This window comes from Periplaneta americana, chromosome 7 (assembly GCF_040183065.1).
Source record: "Periplaneta americana isolate PAMFEO1 chromosome 7, P.americana_PAMFEO1_priV1, whole genome shotgun sequence".
NCBI lineage: Eukaryota > Metazoa > Arthropoda > Insecta > Blattodea > Blattidae > Periplaneta > Periplaneta americana.
In genome coordinates this window covers 139,196,475-139,216,747 of record NC_091123.1, presented here as the reverse complement: position 1 = coordinate 139,216,747, position 20,273 = coordinate 139,196,475, and the positions used below count along the sequence as shown (strand labels likewise).

At 33.9% G+C, this 20,273-nt stretch overlaps 2 protein-coding genes across 6 annotated transcripts in view; one reads left to right on the top strand and one right to left on the bottom strand.

Moving 5' to 3' along the window:
• Nucleotides 1–14,140, top strand: part of LOC138703484 (serine/threonine-protein kinase Sgk3-like) — a 58,278-nt gene extending 44,138 nt beyond the window's left edge. For all 5 annotated transcript variants that reach the window (XM_069831381.1, XM_069831380.1, XM_069831382.1 and 2 more), the window contains 5 exons: nt 1,305–1,578; nt 3,736–4,002; nt 5,920–6,093; nt 6,564–6,704; nt 9,425–14,140. In XM_069831381.1, the coding sequence (XP_069687482.1) occupies nt 1,305–1,578; nt 3,736–4,002; nt 5,920–6,093; nt 6,564–6,704; nt 9,425–9,589 (1,021 nt within the window). In that variant the 3' untranslated portion in view covers nt 9,590–14,140. The remainder of the gene's footprint in view (nt 1–1,304; nt 1,579–3,735; nt 4,003–5,919; nt 6,094–6,563; nt 6,705–9,424) is intronic.
• A 2,939-nt stretch (nt 14,141–17,079) lies between these two features.
• Nucleotides 17,080–20,181, bottom strand: BORCS7 (BLOC-1 related complex subunit 7). Its single transcript, XM_069831376.1, has 3 exons — nt 20,013–20,181; nt 19,727–19,789; nt 17,080–17,400 (listed from the first exon to the last, which is right to left on the bottom strand). The coding sequence occupies exons 1-3, from the start codon at nt 20,148–20,150 to the stop codon at nt 17,284–17,286; spliced, it is 318 nt and encodes a 105-aa protein (XP_069687477.1). The 5' UTR covers nt 20,151–20,181; the 3' UTR covers nt 17,080–17,283.
• Nucleotides 20,182–20,273: the final 92 nt, after the last annotated feature.

The window sequence follows — 20,273 nt, the reverse complement described above, 5'->3', positions numbered from 1 at the left end:
ATTTCTCCTGTTCATCATTCCTTCCAATGCATCCTTCAGTAGGCAGTTTTTTCTAAGCCACTGACCCAACCAGCTCCTTTTTTTCTTCTTGACCAGTTTCAGCATCATTCTTTCTTCACCCACTCTTTCCATCACAGCTTCATTTCTTATTCTGTCTATCCATTTCACACGCTCCATACTTCTCCATATCCACATTTCAAGGTACTTCTATTCACTTCTCTTCTCTTCGTTGTAATGTCCATGTTTCTGCTCATAAAGTGCCACACTCCACACAAAGCACTTCACTAGTCTCTTCCTTAGTTCCAGAAGTCCGCAGAAGATGCTTCTTTTTCTATTAAAAGCTTCCTTTATCATTGCTATCCTCCTTTTGCTTCCTGGCAGTAGCTCATGTTACTGTTTATTGTACATCCCAAGTATTTGAAACTGTCCACTTGGTCTACTACCGCATTTAGAATTTGCAAGTTACCTTCTTTATTTTTCTTCTGACAACCGTGGTCTTCGTCTTGTTTGCATTTATCCTCATCCCATACTGCTCACAGATGTCATCATCACTACCATAGTCACTATTATAATTATTACCAGAATGTCCACTACTGTAACTGCCACTACAACCATTACTACTATGTACTATCATTACTACCACCTTTTGAAATCCAGGAGAGATTTTCCTAATAAAATGGCTACTCATTATTATGTTGGCAACATCTTATCCTGTCTTTCAAACCTTAAAATTTTAATATATGAGGAGAAAAATTCGCTCTGGCGCTGGGGATCGAACCCGGGTCCTTGGTTCTATGTACCAAGTGCTCTGACCACTGAGTTGCGCCGAATTCAATCTACAGCACCGGACCGAACCTTCCTTCTTCAATGTTTCCCTTTGTGGCCTGACTCTCCAAGTTATTTATTTATTTATTTATTTAACCTGGTAGAGATAAGGCCATCAGGCCTTCTCTTTCCCTCTAGCAGGGGATTACAACTACAATATTAAGAATATAATTACAATTAATATTAAATTTACAAATATAATAAAAATCAAAGTACTAAAGATTAACTGACTAATAAAAGCTAGACAGTTTACTGTAAAAGTTAAGAAGAGAGAAAGTTAGGCATATATGTTGACGTATATATCCAATGTCAACTACTATTATATTAGGAGCGCACTCAGCTGAGTGACTTGTTTGGCCGGGATTTCACAGTTAAGTGCACAGTAATCTCCTCACATATTAATTCTCAATATTATAGATATTATTCTGTATGACAAATTAATAAATCTATAATATTAAAATGTTATTTTCTTTTTGCAGTGCAAAGCCAAGTGATTTTGAATTCCTTCGTATAATTGGGAAAGGAAGCTTTGGAAAGGTATTGCTAGCAAGACATAAAGTTGAACGGAGGCACTATGCAGTGAAAGTTCTCAGTAAACGCCTTGTCATGAAAAGAAATGAGGCGAAACACATCATGTCTGAGAGAAATGTCCTGCTTAAGAACTTAAATCATCCTTTCCTAGTGGGTCTACACTATAGTTTCCAAACACCAGACAAGTTGTACTTCGTGTTGGATTACATCAATGGCGGAGAGGTAAAATTAATTTATCTGTAAAATCTTAGAATGTTACCTTTTTTTTCTATAAATTTAGTGTGTTTTCCTTCAGAACTTGTATGACAACGTAGTTCGATACACTTGAATTTAAAATTGAAATGGAGATGATGCAAATCTAAAAGTGAGTTCATAGATGACTTGTTGCTCATTTTTTGCTGGTCTTATGATTTCATATCCATTTTTAAACAAACTTCATATGAAAAATAAAACATATGAAGAGCCAAAATGACTGGTATAATAACATAACGAATTCTGCTTATGTATAACCTTGAAAGCAGTTGTGTGTGTCTGATTGGTTGCTAGCCAAAAGGAGATAAGTCGACTGATGGGATTGCCCTAGCATGTGTACAGAGTGAACTGTAAGTAATATCATTCAGTGGCGGCTCGTGATAAAATATTATGTGTGTTCACAATTTTGTGGTTCAAAAATCGAAAAGAATTTGAAATTGTACGTTTAGTCTAATATGAAATGTCATGATTCCAATGTTCCACTATCGAAAAAAACCGTATATAAATTCAAAACGACATATAATAATAATAATAATAATAATAATAATAATAATAATAATAATAATAATAATAAGAGTAATAATAATAGTAATAATAATGAAACTCAGTCTTTCTATTTCCAATTTTTCCTGGTAAGCCAGTTTACCCAGTTCTTTACTGTTCCAAATTTCATTGAAAAGAGTTCATTGTTTACGTTTGTTAATAATGAATACATACCACAGTCCCGTTATTTACAAACGCGTGTGTTCAGTAATATATTTTGATTCACAACACACTGATACACTATAGCCTATACCAGTACTGTAATCCCATTCGCATAGATTGATTACTATAAATACATGCCAGTAAATATTATTCTTAAATATTATACACTACCATACAGATATTTAAATTCATACCACCACCACAGTCAGCCAACACGTGTTTGAAAGCCAAACTATGCTATTATGCCGACACTGAAGTATAGTAATTCACAAACTACACTCTCGTAACAGCACTGTACACACAGGTCTACGTAAAGTAAACGTTCCTACAGTCAGATGCTGACATCTACAGGCTTTTAAATTTCCTCCTCGAGATATAGCACGTGAATGATAGGCACCGATGCACCTGACATCTGTAGGATAGATACTCATCATGTTCACTTAACGCTTTGTGCTCTTGACGAGTCATAAGCGGCCAGCTAAAAACAATTTTCTCCCGCGCATGCGTGAAATTCCTGTAACCGTCTCGAAAAGAGCACGGCTTGTACGTGAACGGATGTTGCCAAGTTTACATAAGAATTTTATGCAAGATGCGGGAAGTTTAAAATACTCAATTCTGATATTGTACATCCCCACTACGTCAATACGGTATCAAATAATAAAACTAGTCGTGCATTAATGGAAACAAGGTGTTCACGTGCTCTTGTGCTCTTATTGACGCATCGCCACTGATATCATTAATTTCATTCTTTGAGATATTTCAAACAAAAGTCTTTAATACAATTTTGCTCATTTTTGCTTCCTTTTCGAGAAAAAAAAAAAAAAAAAACTTATTTTATCTGAAACATTTCATAGCGTATTTTCGGAAAGCTATTGAATTAATTCCCAATGTGCTCAGTCAGTTTATGATAATAAATTACTGAAATTATTTTAGTTCAGTTTTAAATGTGCAGAAATTTGAGCCGAATAAATGTAACTTTTCGTTCTGAAAAGGAGTTTTAAAATGTTACATTTGTTTGGATGAAATTTATGCACATTTAAAGGACAAAAATAGAATTCTTTCAATCATTTAATTGTCACCATATTCTGTTCTTTTAAACTGTCTAAGCATACTGTGAATTAAATCATTGGCCTTTCCAAAACACGCTGTCATATGTTTCATATAAAACAGTTTTTATCTCGAAAAGGAAGCAAAAACAGGCAAAATTGTATTAAACTTTTTTGTTTGAAATATCTCAAAAAATAACCCTCTGAAATTAATGACATTACTTACTGTTCACCCTGTAAGTACAGTAGTTTATAAATTGTTCTTATTGGCTGATTAGTTACGGTACTTTATAGTGTATATCGAAGACAAAGAATCACTTTCATTGTTCTATCTTTTATCCTTACTAAAGTTAGTTATTTATGATTATATTTTCAGTTATTTTTCCACCTGCAACGGGAACGCGTGTTCACTGAACCAAGAGCTCGATTTTACAGTGCAGAAATGGCGGCAGCATTGGGCTATCTGCATGCACATGGTATTATTTATCGGGACCTGAAACCAGAAAACCTTCTACTCGACTCTCAGGGACATGTTGTGCTTACAGACTTCGGACTGTCGAAGGAAGGACTATTTCCAATGGATACCACTAACACTTTCTGTGGTACACCCGAATACTTGGCTCCAGAAGTTCTCAAGAAAGAGGTACACTGTAACTGACGTTTTATTAAATGTGTATATTAAATAAATTATCAAGAGTTTTAACAAATTACTTAAGGCAGCATTTCTCAAAGTGTGCTCCACGAAACTCCAAGATTCCACGAGCAAGTTCTAAATGGTTTATAAATTTTATTTTATATTTAGCAGAAACTATAAAATGTAACACAGAAATCACGAAAATATGGATCAGTAATAACATGAAACATCATCAATAATAATTATATTATTATTATTATTATTATTATTTTTATTATTATTATTATTATTATTATTATTATTATTAAACAACTAAAACAGAAAATATGTTTATTATTTATAACTACATTTTCTGTGTATGTTCCCACCAAAACAAAATACGGAAACAAACTAAACCATATTTTGGGTGTTTTTTTAACTTTCCAGTTGCTTATCTAAAGAACAACGTTTACCACGCAAATCATCTGTAGCTGCATTTAGATTGGCAACAAGCCATGACTGTTTTGGCCAAGCATCTGCATAGAATTGGAATATATCAGTCTCCTAACTGTCCATTGTGCAACTCAAATCAAGAAATGGATTTAGAACATTTCAAAATCTGTGCGTCAGTGGCTAACCACGACACTATCGTTGAAAAATATTGGAGTGCAAGAGGTCAAATGACTTTTATTGTCAAATGCCTGGCATTAGAAAACAACAACAACGTTTTTGCGAGATTACAATTTTGAATAAACGTTTCCTCGTTTGAAGGAGAAAAACAATAAAATTGCATTAGTTATTTTTTATTTAATGTAGGTTATCGAGATCATTTTGCATTTTGAGGTAAACTTGGATTTTTATTAAATGGGAATGCAAACTTTTTTCAACTTCTGATTTTATGCACAGAAGTATTTTTGTATCAAACCTTCAATTTTTACAAAATATTTAACAAAAGTGAAAAACATTAATATACAATAATACTTAGATTTATTTTGTTTACCTTTAACATAAACATATTGTAAACACAGAAGTCAGATTTTTTTTTTTGCCTTTATCGTAAACATGGTGTACCATAAACATAAACATAGAAGTCATATTTCTTTTGTGTACCTTTCACTATATCTGTTCGCCAATTTATTTCAGTAAGTATTAACTTCTAACTTAGTTATACAAAAGTCGTGGAACTAGTAGTCATTAAAACGAATATTTATGTTTGTGTGAATAATAATAACAATAATAATAATAATAATAATAATAATAATAATAATAATAATAGCAAAACAAAAATGGATTACAAAGATTCGACGGTTACACTATAGGTTAAATGGGGTTCCTCAGTGGAAAAGTTTGAGAAATACTGACTTCAGCCAATGAATTTGTTGCTGTACAACCCAACTACTTCAGAAAATGAATAGAAAATAATGTACCCTTAATTTCATAAACATCTGAAATCCAATAGTATTTTAAGAATATGTTGTTGTTTTCTAATGCCAGGCATTTGACAATAAAGTTATTTGACCTCTTACACTCCAATATTTTTCAAAGATATTATCATGGTTGGCCACTGAAGCACAGATTTTAAGTTGTGCCGAATCCCTTTCTTGGTTTGAGTTGCACAATGGGCAGTTAGGGGACTGATATATTCCAATTCTATGCAGGTGTTTGGCCAAACAGTCATGGCCTAATGCCAATCTAAATGCAGCTACAGACGATTTTCGTGGTAAATTGGGAATTAACTGTGGATTATGATGCAGAGAGTTCCATTTTTTCCCTTGAGATTGTATTATCAAATTTTGTTTGTTGAAGTCTAAGTATGTAGATTTAATAAATCTTTTCACAGAGTAATACGTAGATTTAGTAACAGGTCTGTAAGTAGCAGTGCTGTCCTTCTTTGCTAAAGCATCCGCATTCTCGATTTTAAGAATAAAACAGAGTGCTTTTCATCAGGGATATGATAGATCTGTGGACTGGTGGTGTCTGGGTGCTGTGCTGTATGAGATGCTGTATGGTCTACCACCATTCTACTCACGCAACACAGCTGAAATGTACGACCGTATTGTTAACAAGCCTTTGAGACTGCGACCTACAATTTCAGAGAGTGCTCGTGACATTCTAGCTAAGGTTAGTATTGTGTATACAATTTTATTCCTTGAAGTATACATACATTTACCGGTATGGTAGTGATGGTTGAAACACAGGAATTTCGTGGACTGTGATGGTCACAGTTAGAAACATAATATCGTCAGCTTAGAGTGTAAACCTGCTAACCGCCAAAAAGAAAATTTTACAAGGGAAGCAAAAAACTAAGTTTAAATTGACTCTGAAACTTTAGGACCAAATCCACAGTACAGGTGGCATTTGTACCTATACTGTGGATTTGGTCCTAAAAGTTTCAGAGTTAATTTAAACTTAGTTTTTTGCTTCCCTTGTAAAATTTTCTCTTTGGCAGTTAGCAGGTTTAGGCCCACACTCTAAGCCGATGATATGTAGAAAATATGATAAATACAATAAAAAATGGACTAGGTAGTAAAAATGAGAAAACAGAAATAAGTCCTTCACCATTAAGTAATGGAAGGGATATTTTGTTGCAGTTGCTTCATAAGGATCGTCATAAACGACTGGGATCAGGTTATAGAGGATTTGATGAAGTGAAACGCCATGACTTTTTTAAGCTTATCAGTTGGGAGGATTTGCTGGCCAAACGTATACCTCCTCCCTTCAATCCAAATGTGGTAAGTGTTGATTATTATTATTATTATTATTATTATTATATAGGCTAAGTATAGGTTCTCCAAATGAAAGGTACCGTATTCGAAGGTATCCAAATTAAACCGACTTTGCAGTCTCAGAACTGGATTCTTTTCCATGTTCATATTACACTGAATATTCCTAACAAACTTCAACTCTGCCGGTCACAATACGCATGCAACCTTATCGAAATTGTGTACTGAGCTTGGTCAAGATCAATAGCTGGTGCACGTGATTGAGCAGGTTATGGATGAAACTTTTGAAGATTCCCTTTGCAATTGTGTAAGGTGAAAATGTGTGTAATAAATATTTTTCAAGACTTTTTTTAATTTTACATATATTTCATTACATGTAAATTACATTCAAGTCTTAAAGAATTACTGTCATTGCCACTCCTTTTAAGGAAGATCATTTAATCTTCGTGTTTGAGAGCTGGGTGCAATAAGAGTGTTGGTTGTATGATAAATAATTTGTTAGTTATTTGTACTCACTGCGCCGATTACTTATCTGTATCCAGCATACAATTTTACTTATTCCCTAATTTTTACAAGATTATTAAGTCTTAAGTCATTTCATAATAGCTCAATTATAATTAGTTGTGAAATTAGATGTTCGTGTGTTAAGTAGAATCTTGTTCTTAATTTTACATACGGTACTTTTAGTTTCGAAAATATTTGTTGGATATTTAAGTTGCAAGAAACAACATGAGATAGCATATTTTAACAAACTTATATTTTTCAGTAACTCTAAATCAATTAAGCCATTTTATAAAACTGTTGATTCAAGAAAGCATAAGTTGAAAGTTTACCATGTAATTTGCAAGTGATTACTTAACTAGGTTTCTACTGTATTTTTTTAGGAATATTGGAGGAATGTCAGTAGGAGAGGAAAATCATGTCTTTCTCTTAGTTTTCTCAAGGCTCATCTTGCTTATATAGTTGCAACTAGTTTACCACATTGCTCTATACTGGCTACCCATAAACTCTTAATTACAATATTTACTATTTTTCTATTTGTACACAAGATCATCCACTCTTCCCTGTCCTATTTATACACTCTAGTTTATTTTTAACTAACTTGTCCCCCCCCCCCCACTACAGCACCTTTCCCATTCACTTCAAAATCATCATCACTTTCAACAAAAGTCCGTAAGTTATTCTTGCACTAATAAGCATTACCTTTTCTCATGCATTGCTTATCTTTTGTACACTTTTTCTCTACACTAATTTTGTTCCATACCCTACTTTTTCATAATTCCCTATCCTTGACCTTAAAACTTTTCTGTTTTCACCATGATATCGTTTTTCATTTATTTACTACAATATTTCCACTTCAAACTTCAATCTTATGATTCTTTACTTCACTATTTTTATCTCACTTTATTTACCCTTCTTCACCATTACTTCTTCCTTATTATTGACGTTTGTACCCTTCTCTTCTGGTTCATTGTCTTTTGCCTTTCTTTTTATATTTTCCTTCTTTAAACACCAGCTTTTTAAACCATAACTCTTCGGACCTTGAATTCCTCTTTTCGAACCACTGCTAGTTGATGGCTCGAAGACATCTTCTTCATATCCCATCCTTGTCGAGTCTTCTTTGTTTACACTTTATCTCACTGACCTTACTTTTCTGGCCTTTCTTTCCTGCCAATTCTACTTTGGTGTTCTGCTGATGTATCATAACTCTGTCACTATGCTGTACGACAGTTCTTTACTCTTTTGCTCCTTCTATTTCTTGCTCTGCTGGCGATGTGTGCACGTGCTTCCAAGTCTTCATCCAATCACTGACATCATCATTCACTACTTTCACCATTTTAGCTGAGTCTTAACATTCCTTCATTGGTTGTCGTTACTTCTTCCTGTTTGTCTAAGTTTAACAATTCCTGTCTTACATCTCTTGTAACTTCTTCTTCTTGTCTAATGTCTTCGATTCTTACGATTCCATCCATTCTTTCTCTTTCTGTTTAACTATTATCTTATTTCTATTTTTAGGTCATTCCTTTTCCATGTCTCCTGTCTCCTAGTCCATGTCATTCAAGTTTTCTAGACAGAATTCCAGATCAAACATTTCGTTTATTTTCAATTTGTCTTGATATAGTCTTGCACAATTCCCCAGCCTGTTACTAAATCTACATATTACTCTGTGAAAAGATTTATTAAATCTACATACTTAGACTTCAACAAACAAAATTTGATAACACAATCTCAAGGGAAAAAATGGAACTCTCTGCATCATAATCCACAGTTAATTCCCGATTTACCACGAAAATCGTCTGTAGCTGCATTTAGATTGGAAACAGGCCATGATTGTTTGGCCAAACACCTGCATAGAATTGGAATATATCAGTCCCCTAATTGCCCATTGTGTAACTCAAACCAAGAAATGGACTCGGAACACCTCAAAATCTGTGCGTCAGTGGCTGACCATGATAATCTCTTTGAAAAATATTGGAGTGCAAGAGGTCAAATGACTTTATTGTCAAACGCCTGGCATTAGAAAACAACAACAACAATTCCCCAGCAATAGTCTTCTTCTATAACTATATGAATAGCGTTTATTAATATAGCATCACAAGAGAATCATGCTCTTACCTGTACTGTTGTCTGTAAGGAGAGTTCACCTAACTTTGTCACACTTTGTACATCTTCATTTTGTGAGTTATAAAAGGCAATGTTTAAAATGAAACTTTTTTTTCTATACACAGCAAAGTGTTATGGATCTGAGACACATAGATCCAGAATTCACCAGAGAACGAGTGACATCATCAGTTGGACGTTCACAGTCTACATGTGTATTGTCCGCTAGTGTTCTGGAAGCTGACGATGCTTTCGCCGGCTTCTCATATGCTCCTCCCATTGACTTACAGTAACTAGTTTTCCACTTTCTTATGAAAGCAGCAACTTCTTCAGATTCAAGTAGCTTATTGCTCGTGTCCTTGTTTCCATGTAACAATTTGGATCTCGTAAATTGTAACTCACATCTTTTAAATATATTCGTAAGAATTGATATTGTGCCTTTACATTGTTAGATTCTCCAGGTGTTAAGCAACAGAAGTATCATACAATTCACAGAGAGGTATATATTTTATAATACTTACAAAATTCACAAGTGTCAGTTTTGATGATTTAGAATAGGCTTCTTTACAGAACGTGTGACGTAATAATTTGGATTACACATGCAAGACTTTTAAGAGAGTTTTACAGTTTGTTCACAATATAGATATCAAAAATGTATTTTTATTAAAAATAGAGGAAAACATTTTTCAAACGAATATACCTAGGAGTAGTATAGAATAATCTAGTTCTTTGTATTTATTGAATTTATATGACCTAAAAGAAGTTCTCTATCAACATATGTGTGAATGCATATTAATATTGAATTGTCGTACTGACGAATTTGAACTCATTAGTCTTTTAATTTACTCACATGCAAACTAAAAGCAAAGTATAACGGACATTTTCAATCCAAAAAGGTTAATTTAATTGTTTATATTTATTAGTGTGTTGTTTTTAAGTAATCGTAATTCAAGACATTCATGATGACCTATGTGACTGAAACTTGTCTTCTAAATAGTCTCTTTGAAAATAAGAATGTAAAGACAGAAGATGACTGTTTACGAGATATTCGTCCACATTGTGTGACTATGTGTTATGGCATCCGTAAAAGTTGTGCATTGTTTTTGCAACACTCATTCCTAATTTTCAGGAAATAAGACCGTCCATTTGCTTCCATATTTTATTTAATAAATCTGTACCGTTTGTCCTAATTATTATTTTTATTTTATACAATAAAATGACAAAATGATTACATGTGAGATGTGTATTTAAAGGTGTTCTTTTCATGACATTTTTTGAAGTGTTAAGACTTACTGAATTACATTATAAATAAATAAAGGTAGATACTGTGACCTAGGTAGATCTGGAAGTGTCCTGTATGTTGTAATTCCTGCTTATATTTTATTAATGTGTAGTCCTAAATCTAGAGAGACTACAAAGTCGTGAAAGCACGTGAAAGAGGAATTAAATTACCCATATTGAGTGATATATATTTTGTTCTAATTATCAGTTGAAAATGTTATATAGTAGTCACATTCATTATAAAAATATTTGAAAATATTATAAAGTATTCCATTAGTTACCACATAGATGTTTGTGTATTAATAAAATACGTTTCTTGATTTCATTATTTTTATGTGCATTAATCGATTCCAAAATGGCAGGAAAATCATATGCTTAACTGTACCTTGGCATTTTATAGCAAGCATATCTAGGTACACAAATGAATTCCAGATTAAAATTGAATATCTTCGTCTAGTACCCAAGAATGTTCATGTACTGTATTATACTTTTTTTTTTATAAACATTATTGTATAATCCATTCAGTAAACTGAAATTTTGAGGTCGTTTCTCATTTTAATATGTGGTCTTTCTAGGCTTTAGTGATCTTGAAGTTTGTAAGAAGATTCATTTTGGAAGTCTGTCCACATTCATTTTCCTTGTATATGTACTTGTGTAATTTTGTACTTTCTGAAAATGAGAATATCAGTCATAACATCAAAATGAAATTGGGGCATAATATTGAAGTATTAATTAAGATAGCCAATGTGAATATAAATCGTTTAAAAGAAAGGCTTAGTGAGAACATTCACTCCCTCTTACCCATTATTTTACATAACAACGGTTCAGAACAATGCTACTGTAACTAGGAGCGCCAATAGTGGTAGTTATAATAGTATTGCTCAGAACCATCGATAAGTAGATGTAATATGCTTATGTCTTGGCATCACACATTAAGTATAGCTGCTCCTCATTCACGCAACTTTTGAGCAAAAGTTTATTGCCTGAACTGCTTCTATTAATAATAATATCGGTATTAATTTAGGTCTGTACCAAATTGTATTCAGAATACATCAGAAGACCTGCCTGTTAAAGAATATAAAAATTATTTACTGGTATTAATATATATAATTAATTTCTACATGATGCTTAACACTGATGTAAAGCATTTTTTTATTGTCAGAGAATGATATTTGTTGCAATTTTGAGACTTAGCACAAACTAGGAGTTGCATTTATATTTATACAAACATACACGTGGGAAATTTGATATTGTTCACTGACGAAAGTATAGTTAATGATTAGAGGTCGGATTTACATGCACTAAAAGTTAATATTTTTAGTCAGTATAGTTTATAAACATAAAAGTCATGCCTTCACTTCTTTTAGATGCCATTCTTGTCATTCACTAATTCCCTTTGGTACTGTTAATGGTATTTAATCCTTCTAACCGCCACTTAAAAATCAGCGAGCAGTTTACAAGATGCATTTTCTAGTCCTTGTGACTAAGTTCTCTATTACTGTATTACATTTCGGGTTCAAAAACTCTTAATAGACATCACATCCATTCAACTACACTTGGTATCATTTCATTCTAAATTTTTAGTGCATATAAATCCGGACTCTGATTATGATGTATGTGGACAAAAATCAGTTAGGTCTGTATCAGGCCTACAAAGCAGTGATTCGTCATTCTCAGTGATGTGTGGAATAATATTCATTCTTGTTGTATGTCATACCAGCTTCTGAGAGTTGTGTTTCAATATCAAAATCTATGAAGGCTGAAAGTCATGAACAAGCAGTATGTGAAATTTTTCACCATCCGTGAAACATTTTAGAAATTCACTACAAATAAACTAAGCAATGGATATTACATTTTATTACACAGAAATGTAGGTAAACTCTCCAAGTTTTATTATTTTTTTTTTTTACATATCTTACAAATGCTCAATGTGTCCACCCTTGCCGATAAAGCAGGCATCTAGCCAATAATCCATTTCATCCCATACGCATGTCAGCATATCATGATTAATCAGGCCATAGCCACAGTGATATGGTTGCGAAGTTCCTGGAGGTTAGCAGGGAGTAGGGGTACAAAAAAACAATGTCCTTCACAAATCTCCACAAGAAAAAAATCACAAAGTATTAAATCCGGTGACGTGGGTGGCCATCGCAATAAGGCGTCATTTTCTTGTCCACAGCATCCTAGCCAACGTTGTGATAAATTTGTGTTGAGATAACCTCGTACACCATTGTGGAAGTGAGCTGGACACCCGTCTTGTTGAAAAATGTAATCATCACTGTCCTCATTCATCTGTGACATCAGGCAATTTTCCAACAGTCTAAGTAGGTTCTCCCAGTGACATTGTGCTCCATAAACAGAAATGGTTCATAGACCTTCAAATAAATATAAAAGAAAGCTTGAAATTGCGCAAAATACATCCACCATAGGCAAGTCTCGCACATGCTTCTCCTAGCGGAAAACCACAGTAACTATGTGATATAGGCTTTTTCCTAACAAAACTTGGAGAGTTTCTCGTTCTGTCAGCATAATAATTAGAATTATCCATTGCTTAGTTTATTTGTGGTGAATTTCTAAAATGTTTCATGGACTTATGGAAGAAAGCTCTTATTTGTGTAAAATTGAGATGAATTCTATTTAAATGAACTGTTCTAAAATCAGAAGGTCTGAAGGAGCAAGGACTCAAAATAAGCTATACCTATATTTCTTGCCATATCTCTTGTAGCAAGTCAAAATTGCTATCTATAGATGTAATTTTAGTCATTGTTTGCTTTAGTCATGTGTCTTATAAATAATTTGTTTTATGATGTAGATACAGGGTCCATATTATATACATGTAGGCCTGCGTGTATTGTATAGCCTACTTATAGTATTAAAATGTAAAAAAACGTTTATGGCAATATTTTTCAATTCATGTACAGGGTATCATGACCTAGAGAAAGTATATAATTATATTTTTGTAAAGTATATTCCACTACTTGTTAATATCAGTATGAGTTCCACAATCTTTAAGTATAATAAAATACCCGTTTTACCACTTTTAATCAGTCATAGTGAAACTTCACATTCAAAACATTCCATGTGTTAAGTACTGATAATTGAAAGAGTTTGGTTTGTAATAAATAGTATACTATATCAGTATGTAAGTATTGGAGTTAGTATTGCCTTAAGAGTTACTTAATTTTTTTTAAGTTATTAAAAAGGCAGCTGTTTAATTTACAATGGTAAAATGACTTTCTGCTAATAAATTTACATAAATATTTAAGTGCCAAATATATTGAATTAAATGAATCTTAGTTACCATGAGAATTAAATGGAGCTGTAGTACTGAAATTAACAACTGTTTCTATATCTTATGCTGCATTGTTACCAATATTGCCAAGTATGTTAAATCATACGAGCTGTAAATATATCTGAGCAATGACTATGTTAAAGGCCTATTGTAACTGTTCCTTGTGATATGTACTTAAAACTGTATTTAATATTCAGTGCATGAACATATTGTTATAAAGTGATATTTTATTAAGAAATTATTAAATATAATACTGCTTGAGTAAATTTAACTCAATGTGTTCATTTTTACTCGAAATGAGTCGTGTAAAATTATACAGGGCAACAGACAGAGCCCAGTATCCAGTCCTACTTAATGCATTCATTCATAGCTTTTTGCCCAAAGGCAGGTCTTTCACTGCAAACCCAGCATCCTTCAATCTTTCCTCTTTTCTGCCTTCCTTTTTGTCTCCACGTATGATCCATGTTTTAATGTTGTCTATTCATCTGAAATCTTCTGCCCCGAACTTTTTTCCTGTTTACCATTCCTTCCAGTGCATCCTTCAGTAAGCAGTTTCATCTTTTCTTCTTAGCCAGCGGTTGAGAGCTTTGGCACGTCACTCATAGATTGGGATCCTTGGGTGAATGATGCAAAGTTAAGTACGTAGGACCCACCATTGGATTAAAAAGAAAAAATCTGATTCGCCTACAGTCTGTGTAAACGATTCCTTCTGGTGTGCACAAATTTATCCTGCATTTAAAATGCATAGAATTATACATGAATAAAGCCTACTTGAGAAATAAGACAATATCCATGACTTCTGTTGACAGTAACCTAATTTCAGAGTGCTTTAATTTTAAAGTTTCCTTCGAAATACATTAATTTTTTTGTGATTTATTTTACGCTTTTTCAACTGCTGTGGTTATCTAGCATCTGAATGGTATGAAGGTGATAATGTCGCGGAAATGAGTCCAATTTGCCCTTAAGATATGGTCACACGTCGCTACTTTTGCTGTGCAATTGCAAAAGTTTTGTGTCGTGTTCACATGTAGCACACTACTTTTTGTGTTGCGCAACCTGAGCGCTGCAAAAGTTGCAATTGGAGGTTGAGAGTCTCTTCACACACAAGATGCTACTTTTGCAGCCACATCTAGCTGCAGCTTTCCATCTCCATGTTGACTTTTCAGTATACATTTTGTGGTTATGTTCGCATTAGAGTTTCAGATTATGAAACCCAACTTATTATTTGCTTTTCTATCCTATGATGATGGAAGACTGGAATAGAGAAAAATTCTCTCCAGCACAGGGATTTGAACCCGGGTTTTCAGCTCTATGTGCTGACGCTCTATCCACTAAGCCACACCGGATTCCCATCCCGATGTCGGATTGAATCCTCTCAGTTTAAATTCCACCTCTTGGGTTCCCTCTAGTGCCCTACCGTCATGCGCTTATTCCGTCGGATCCTGGCCACTTAGTCACTCATAACGAATGCAACTCTGTACATGTGTGGGCATTGTGGCACTATCATACATCTATGACACAGTGCACGAGGGTTTTTCAGGAATATTATGGCATTGTGATTCTGTTTTCTTCTGTACTACTGTATTAATTTATTTATGTTCGACCATGCCGAAATGTAGTAATTGGTACACCTGGTAGCAGTCCTTTAATGCATGTCATTAAAGTACACCTATTCATTAAAGTTCAGGTTTTCGATTATTCTTGGATATGCAATCAAATGACAACTAGCAAAACATCACGCAAGCTGGAAATCCAATACTGTCGCAGAAGGTTATGTTCTGTTACTATAATAATTAGCGTTAATTGTAAATAATATTCAAATAAATTCAATTTGTCATCTCGTTTTTCAATGTCGAATTCAATTTCAAGGTTATATCAAGTTTAACGTTTACCTTATTCTCTAGATTATACCAACGTCATCGACATTTGTTGCCTGGAAAAAATCAATACTTTCACGTCTGCGCACATCTCACAATTTACGAGATTGCACAAGGTCAGTTCTCTCCCCAGTCACATAAGAATAACATGAATATTTATGAATAATTTCAAGTTAGAAATATGGTCGAGCATAAAAAGTCGTATGAAACTTGCCTATAATGGTAATTAAGACACTCGTATGAAAATTATAAAACTCGCTTGTGCTTGTTTCATAAACATCCTCGCATCTTAATTACTATCATTATAGGCTTGTTGCATAATGTACTATTTCTCAAATAGTGTATGTGTGACTTCGTCTCTTACATTGGCAACTTCCTGAAATACCTGAAGAATTGTTTTGGTGACAACTTCTGATATTTCATCTATACTAGAACCTTTTACATATTAATTTCATTTCTCTTATCACTTTTGCTTTTAAATTTTCCTACAAAACTTTCTGGTATTCTTTGTGTCTAACAATTCTAATGTTACAGAATTTTTTCCCCATATCTTTCATATACTCTTACTAATTTTAACTAATACAAGCATTTATCTTTTCCAGCAATTTTTTTTTTACAATCAAATATACATTTTTTCAATCAATGTACTATGAAGTTAAACAATAGTAGCCTATTATAGATGCAAAACAGAAGGTGCCATATCAGTGAAGTAGTAACTAAAGGATTAAATAAATAGTTTTTTTTTTATCCAATGCCACCAGCTTGTCTTTCGACATTTCTGGTCTTCTCTCCTGGCCATGGCTTAGTTGTAACCCACTTCTGAGGTTGGGGCGCCTGGAAGGCGGAGTTACATTACCCCGATGTGATAGGATGATTATGATAATGTCGTGCCAGGAAAGGTCTTAAATCTAAACTTAACCTAAATTCCAGACCATGGACGAACACAGGAATAATCCCCTTTAAGGAAAAATTCCTGTGCTCTAACCGGGAATCGAACCCGGGACCTCATGAACTATAGCCAGACGCTCTGACCACTAGACCATGAGGCTGGTCTTAAATAGTTTCCTCGTGAGTTCACCTATTCAATAAATTACACAGTATAGGCTACTACTACAATTGAATACCCCTGTAATAAGAGTTTAAGGCACGCACGTTGTTTTAGAATTGAGTTAGACCCTTACTTGGAGGATAGGGGTATTCAATTATTTACTCTTGATCTCTGCACACCACTCTTTAAGTGAACAAATTTCTTGAATCACAAAACATAAATTCCTGATTAAGAGAGAACTAATTAATATTTGGGTTTGGGTGCACTGTTCAGAAAGTTCCAGTATGTAAAAAACTGTTTTTAATTGTATATAAAAACTGTTTTTTAATCATATTTTTTCAGTGAAATCTATAGAATACAAATATTATATTACAAATAATACATAAGGATTTATCATCTTACACATCACATAACAGCATTTTCAGAATAGTAATAAAGCTAGTGGATTTACCGCTGAATGACATACACATAGCAACTAAATGTAATATGTTAGCGTTGCATAGCACGAACTTGTTCCTTGACTTCTTCCACCAAAATAGCACTTTTCAATAATGATTCTTGTTGAAATCCAAGATGAGCTGATATTAGCTGCAGCTTCTTTAAATTCTGAAAAGAAAGACGAGATTAGAAAGAGACTGTTACTAAACATCCTGATAACAGAAGATCTAGAAAACGAATTTAAACATTTATATCCAATACAATGGCCAACACCTCCCTAGGACTTATGAATCCAAATATCTTGGAGTTATTTTCGACAGTAAGTTAATATGGAACAACCATTTGAAATATATTTCTGAAAAAGCTCGTAAAAGATTCTCCCTTCTGAAAAGACTAGCAGGAAAGAAATGAGGTTGCTCTAGAAATACTTTGAACACTACAAATGTTTATACAGCCAGTGCTGACATACTGCGGAGAAATTTTAATTACTTCACCTTTCATAAACGAAATAGAACATGTTCAAAACCAAGCTCTCAGGCTCATCACTGGTGGAATCAAAACAACTCCAATAGATTCTATGAGATTCCTCACTAATATTAACAGCATCAAAATGATAATAGAAGAAAAAGCACTGATTCAATATGGAAAATTTATCAGATTACCAGGAAACAATTGGTATTCATACAGTCCTCTCCGTAGATTAAAAACTCAAAAAAGCTTCATATCCATGGTTCAAGAATTAAAACAGAAAATCAATGTCCCGAATTTAAAAGAAAACTTACAAATTAAACCAAACCCTTTAACACTATTAAATATAGAATATAATCTAAATTTAACACAAGAAATACTGAAATCAGAAGTAAACACTGAAATAATGAAACAATTGTCTTTAGAGACAATTAATATTAGGTACCCTCCACAAAATTGGCTTCATTTATACACCGATGGATCCTTGATCTCCAGGGAACAAGGTGCAGGTGCAGGTGTTACGTGCCGTCTCTTCTCACTTTATAGATCTCTTGAATATGGAACAACAAGTTTTGATGGAGAAATCACTGCAATAAGTGAAAGTCTCAGGAATCTTCTATGCCACATCAATAAATTTAAAAATGCAGTTATATTGTCAGACTCCAAAGCAGCTATTCTATCAATAGTCTCTAGACACACACCTTCATCTCAAATAGCAGAAATAAATAAAATGCTCTCTCAACTAATAACACTCAATAAAAGAATTGTATTCCAATGGATACCATCCCATTGTGGAATCCTGGGAAACGAGAATGTGGATGCTTTAGCAAAGAAGGGTAGCACTGCTACTTACAGACCTGTTACTAAATCTACGTATTCCTCTGTGAAAAGATTGATTAAATCTACATACTTAGACTTCAACAAACAAAATTTGATAACACAATCTCAAGGGAAAAAATGGAACTCTCTGCATCATAATCCACAGTTGATTCCTGATTTACCACGCAAATCGTCTGTAGCTGCATTTAGATTGGCAACAGGCCATGACTGTTTGGCCAAGCATCTGCATAGAATTGGAATATATCAGTCTCCTAACTGTCCATTGTGCAACTCAAATCAAGAAATAGATTCGGAACATCTCAAAATCTGTGCGTCAGTGGCTAACCATGACAATATCTTTGAAAAATATTGGAGTGCAAGAAGTAAAATGACTTTATTGTCAAATGCCTGGCATTAGAAAACAACAACAACATTTATTTCACTTCATCCTATTTTGAACGAAAGAGGAAATGATAGCTTTTCAAAGACAATAAGCCTAGCCTAACCTGTGCAGAATCAAATACAGCATATATGTACCACCAAATAAAATATATCTGTTCATAATACTTTGTTAAAAAGAACAAAAATGCTATTCTCATCCTTTTATGAAAGCGTGTCGCATGCCCAGTTCAGATTGAGGTGTTTTATGGAGGAAGAAATATTCAGCCAATGTTCTTAACTTATTTAGGGTGTATGCTTCAGATTTAAAACTTGGGTTATTTAAGCCTAAAGCTTGGGAATCCACATCGTGACTTTTATATCAATACATTTCCATTATCTATTATTGCAGGAAAAGACTTACGGTACGGTATTTACGAAGACAAGATTTTTTTTTCTGAATGTGGCGGTGAATCAGGTGTTCTCGCGTGAATGCCTGCCCAAGAGATAGCCCTCTTCCTCTTGTGCCTGCCTACTCTTGCATATCAGTATTTATTACTCTTATCCCCTCCATAAGCTGGCCGCATTCTCATTCAACTGGCCGACTATGCCCCTACCCAATTCTCACTGAGCCAGCCTCCTCATGTCGTCGACTATAATGATCAGAGAAATGTTGATGAAATAACGGAATGGATAAAAAAAATGTTGACAGAATGATGCCGATTCCAATACTGGGAAACAAGAGATCTCGCGAAAACCCCCAACAGCGACCTTATCAGCCACAAGACTGAAAAATACAGGATCTGCTATCTAAGAAAGTAATACTTACAGTTTCCGTATTTTCGATAGCATGTTCTTGTAATGCGAAATTTCGCGCTGCATGCATCAGTACCTGTAATAATATTTACGGTAAGAAAATGAACTTAGTTTTAAGCATATACTTTCGTCCAAAAACAGTCTGATATAACAAATATTAGGTATATCCAAATGTTATTTATATTAACAAATAGTGACAATACAAGTTTAGAATATAAATACGAACTGTCATTCGCAAAGAGGTTATGAGATAATAGTCCTTCTTTTAATGTAAACGGTAAACTATTCCTCCCTGTTACCTCATTTGACCTTGCTCCTCGCTGTATTTGTCTTGCTACAGATGCGATATTATTGACATTTACTTGTACTCGATCTGCAAGCCTTAATTTAGAATCTACAAACAGGCTCCTAGCACTAGTACTAGAAGCAGACGCCATGATCAGTGAACAAGTGAAGTGAGAATTGACAACAGTGTTGCCAACTGGACGGAAATTCCGTCAAAACTGACGGGAAAATAATGGTTTTGAGGTGTGACGGACTTTCTGGCGGAAATTACGATT